Below are 4,315 nucleotides of genomic sequence, written 5' to 3' on the forward strand. Positions count from 1 at the left end.
AAAAAAAAAAAAAAAAAAAAGATATGTCAGCGCTGGGCTAGAGAGAAGTGTGGTGAGAGGAGTCAGCGCCAGGCCCTGGAAGAGAGTGGTGAGATATCCTAGCGCTGGGCCCGGGAGGAGCATGGCAAGATAAGCCAGTGCAGGGCCCTAGGTGAGACAGCCCTGGGGCCTGGAGGAGTGTGGCGAGAGAAGCTAGCGAGCGGGCCCCGGAGGTGCCTGGCAATAGAAGCAAGCTCCAGGCCAACAGTGACAGAACCCCATCGGACAACCACCCACAGAGTAAAGCAGTTCGGGGAGAGGCGGTGCCGAAACAAGAAGTGCGACTGAGCCAGACAGTAGGGGGAAAGCAATGTTGGAACACAGAGAAGTGTGGTTGTGACCCGCCCTCTTCAAGCTAAGTACGCCACTGTTGCCTTTTATCTTGTTTTTAGTCACCCAGGAGGGGCTGTTTTTCAATAACCTCTGTTTAACTCCCCTTTGAACCGCAGTTCTGGGTTTCTTGTCTCCACACACCTCCAAATCAAAGGACCCTGTGGGTCATCAAGATTTATCCAGCAGTTTGGTTTGGTTTCTCCGAATCAAGCTGGCTTCCTGTTTTAGATCAAATGTGACCTAATTTTATTCACATTTTAATCCACATTTTTGCTTTGTTTTCCTTCTTGAACTCTCTTAGTTTTTTTGTACAAACCTTTTGTTTCCTTTCTGTGAAGCACTTCAAATAACCCCTGAGTTTATAAGTCGCTGTCTGAGTACAGACGCCTTTCTCTGACAGTCATTGATGATTTGTTACCTGTTTGAAAAGTAGCAGCACATCAAGCTGGAAGGTTGTGTTCCCATAGGATCCAAACTCTGTGAGACGGATCCTCTTTCCCAGCCCGTCATAGCTGTACTTTGCAAAAGCCGCCAGCTCCTGAGCTTGTGTGGACTGTAGACGGATAAAAGAAGCTTTACTTGACGTTGCTTCAACAACTTACATGAAAATCTAGCAAGCCATACTTACGATAGACAGGCCTCCGGAGAGGAGAGGAGGGGAAGCTGTTGACATGAGAGAAATTGAGAAACCAAACCTGACATTAAGGTGAAGAGAGTTAGGTACCTACAGCATGGTTCTGGCCTCTGAGCCAGGCAGCTCATCCAGAACGAGACCAGCAGGACGACGGCTCTCATGATGTCTGAGGAAAATCTGACTTTCCTCTGCAGAAGGTGGGAAGTCCTATCCTAGTTCCAGTCCTTAAATACACGGCCGCCAGCTTTCCCCTGAAATGATCAAAGGCGTTTTTTGAAATGCTGCAAAATCCGGCGTGTCTTGGTGACTGTGCTGGGGGCTTAGATCTGACTGATAACCAGACACATGAATACGTTTGGCATTTACGCCCGTTATTTAAGGTCAAGAACGTGCACAAGAGGAGAAATAATCCGTATTTTGATTTAAAAAGGCTGGTTTTATATTAATGGTTAATCCTTTAACACTGGTGACGCTTAAACACAAAACATTTAACATAATGTAACTTTTCAACTGCTAACATGATCAACGTAATTCCAGCAGATTCTGAAGAAGAATCTACTGGAATTATTCTCTGAATGGTTGAATAGTTACTGCAAATCAAAGAACATAAACACTGGAGCTCCGGTGTTAAAGGGTTCATTGAAGGCTAGCTCTGAAGCTACGATCACACCGCCATCAGAAACTTGCGTTTAAGCAATGAAACGTCTATGGAAACGCGTTCAAAACTCATGTTCATCCACCACTACGCACATTTTTAAAACACTATTTGAACTCTATTTACAAAATGCGTCCATTGAACATGTTGAAATTTGAATTATTTGCACTGAAATTCCCTTTTCTCAGCTTCAGAATCCACTGGAATTGCATTAATTGTGTGGTTTGAAGAACGTGTTATTTTGCTGTCGCCGGAAATTTCCCCAATGTTAAAGGGTTAAACAAAAAGTGTAATTTCTCTTTAATCAACGCCATAAAAAAGTTGACAGCAGGGAAGATTTTAGGCATAAACTGCAGAAAAAAATCAACAAAACTTTTTGTCCCCCGACAATTTGACAGTGACTGATCATCTTCAGTCATACCTTTAATATTACTTCAAAAATACTACTCAAGTAGAAGTAAAAATTCAATATAATTATTTGAGTATGGAAATAAACTGTTTACAATTAAGAACTGAACTTATATGATTTAGGATTGATCCTGAATTTACTGAATGTAAAGTAACTTCATCTACAATTTTAATTTATCTGAAAACACGTTAAAGAGTATCATGCTGGAATTCGCTGCAGCTACAGACTTCTGAGGCCAAAGAAATCCTCTCTAAGACTGCACAAACTCATCAAATGTCAGCTATTATTTGATCATCTAGCAAATCATCCAACACATAATGAATATCTTGATATTAGAGGGCGAAAAGATGGGCAGAGATTCTCAAGTGTGTGAGTTCATGAATGAAATTCAACAGCTATATTCTTGAATGTCAATGTCTATGCAGATCTCATAATCAGTCTTAATGTAAGATGAATATTAACAAAAGATTCACAGAAACTGGAGGAATCTCTGTGCATTGGGGACAAGTCAGAAGATTTAAAACGTTAAAATTGTAACTTTTTAACAAAAAGGGAGGAATATTATTCCAGAATAAATCAACTTAAACCTTAAATAACTTTCAATGAATCTCCATAAAAATAGATTTTGTCAAAATTATACAAGTTAGAAATAAGGTCAAGATAACATCGGGTGAGTAATAAGAATAAACTAAAAGGATCTGGACTTTGGCACATGTGGTTGATTGTGTTGAGGTGTCAGGAAAAACAAAACAACAGTAAATCCTGATTTTTGTTTTGTTCACCAAAGAGTAATCACCAGATCATCTTATTTAGAGTCAACTAACTCATTGTTTAAGGAATTAAAATGATTAAGATTTGGAGACCTGGTTGATTTTGACATGAAATCATGTTTAAAATAAAAAAAAAATAAAGAGACTTTAGAGGAGTGGCAAATCAGAGGAGCAGAGTGGACGAGCATTTCAGATAAAGTGATCAAAATACGTATTTTTAATAATAAAGCAACAGTTATTTACTTTGTCATTACTTGAAGCTTGTATTTCTTAAACTTTGTCAATAATGATATTAACATTGACTCATAAATGGGGGCTTTTTGCTGCAGAGGGTGCAGCCTCCTTCCTCCCCTTGTAGCTCCGCCCCTACCAACATACATAATGTGTGTTAAAATCCAACATTAATTAAAAAAGGTTAAGAAATACCTCTGAAACCTGATTCAGTAATTCTCAGGTTTTCACTGAGACAATAGTTGATCCTCTGTTCAGAAAGTCAACGTCTTCCAATATTTGTGCACTCAACAAACAAATTGTGCAATTAGTATCAAACCGTTCAGCATTGTAACCCCTCTGCTATCCTAGGTTTGTTGACACTGGGGTCATCTGGACCCCACAAGGCAGCGCGCTGAACTTTTATTTTTTTCCCCCTGATATCCGTGGCAGACATAAACTCCTGTCTACCTTCGTCCACATTTGTCATGAGAGGAATCACACATCAGTATGCAGGTGGAGTCATCGGACCCCAAAGAGAACGGAAGGGCTGTCATGATACTGAGGTTCTTAAGGATAATTTTTATTTGGCTAATATTTTATTCCCATTTCAACGTTTTTGGCTAATTTGGCATCTAATGAGGATTTTTAGGACTCCTTTGGAGTTAAGCTAGTATTTGAGCAACATGCTAGCTTTTTTGACTAATTAAGCATATACTAGGGTTTTTTGGGCTAATTCTGAGTTAAGCTATTATTTTAGCTACATGCTAGCTTTTTTGACTAATTTGGCATCTACTGAGGTTATTGGCCAATTCTGAGTTAAGCTAGTATTTTAGCAAGGTGCTATCTTCTTTTGGGGCTAATTTAGCATGTACTAAGGATTTTATGGGCCAATTTTGAGTCAATATATTATTTTAACAACATGCTAGCTTTTCTGGCCAATTTGACATTTAATTAGGTTTTTTTTTTTTTTTTGGCTACTAAGGAGTTATGATAGCATTTTGGCAACATGTTGGCTTTTTTGGCATTTACTAAAGTTTCTTGGGCCAATGTAGCCACGAGGGGGCCCAAGCCAGGGTCTCATTGTGCTGGTCCCAAGCCCGGATCCCAAGATGTGATTGGAAAATTATGATTCTCACCCTCTCCTGGGGCGAAACGGCTTTCAGTCTGGCCTCCAGCTCAGTAGTTTTACGGATCTGTTCCTGGAGGAGGCCCGTGACCACTCGGAGTCGCTCCTCCAGGTCAGAGTGGCTGGGGCCAGACTG

The 4,315-nt window shown here is 40.1% G+C and overlaps 1 protein-coding gene across 1 annotated transcript in view; it reads right to left on the minus strand.

Annotated features, from left to right (window-relative positions):
- The window catches only part of LOC112156323 (ependymin-2), a gene marked incomplete at its 5' end in the record, with an annotated part of 4,139 nt that extends 2,882 nt beyond the window's left edge, over positions 1 to 1,257 (minus strand). Inside the window, 3 exon segments of the mRNA XM_024288564.2 lie at positions 791 to 925; positions 1,001 to 1,035; positions 1,101 to 1,257. Of these exon segments, the coding sequence (XP_024144332.1) occupies positions 791 to 925; positions 1,001 to 1,035; positions 1,101 to 1,167 (237 nt within the window).
- Between the last annotated feature and the right edge of the window lie 3,058 nt (positions 1,258 to 4,315).

The sequence above is a fragment of the Oryzias melastigma genome, linkage group LG18 (assembly GCF_002922805.2).
Source record: "Oryzias melastigma strain HK-1 linkage group LG18, ASM292280v2, whole genome shotgun sequence".
NCBI classification, from domain to species: Eukaryota; Metazoa; Chordata; class Actinopteri; order Beloniformes; family Adrianichthyidae; genus Oryzias; species Oryzias melastigma.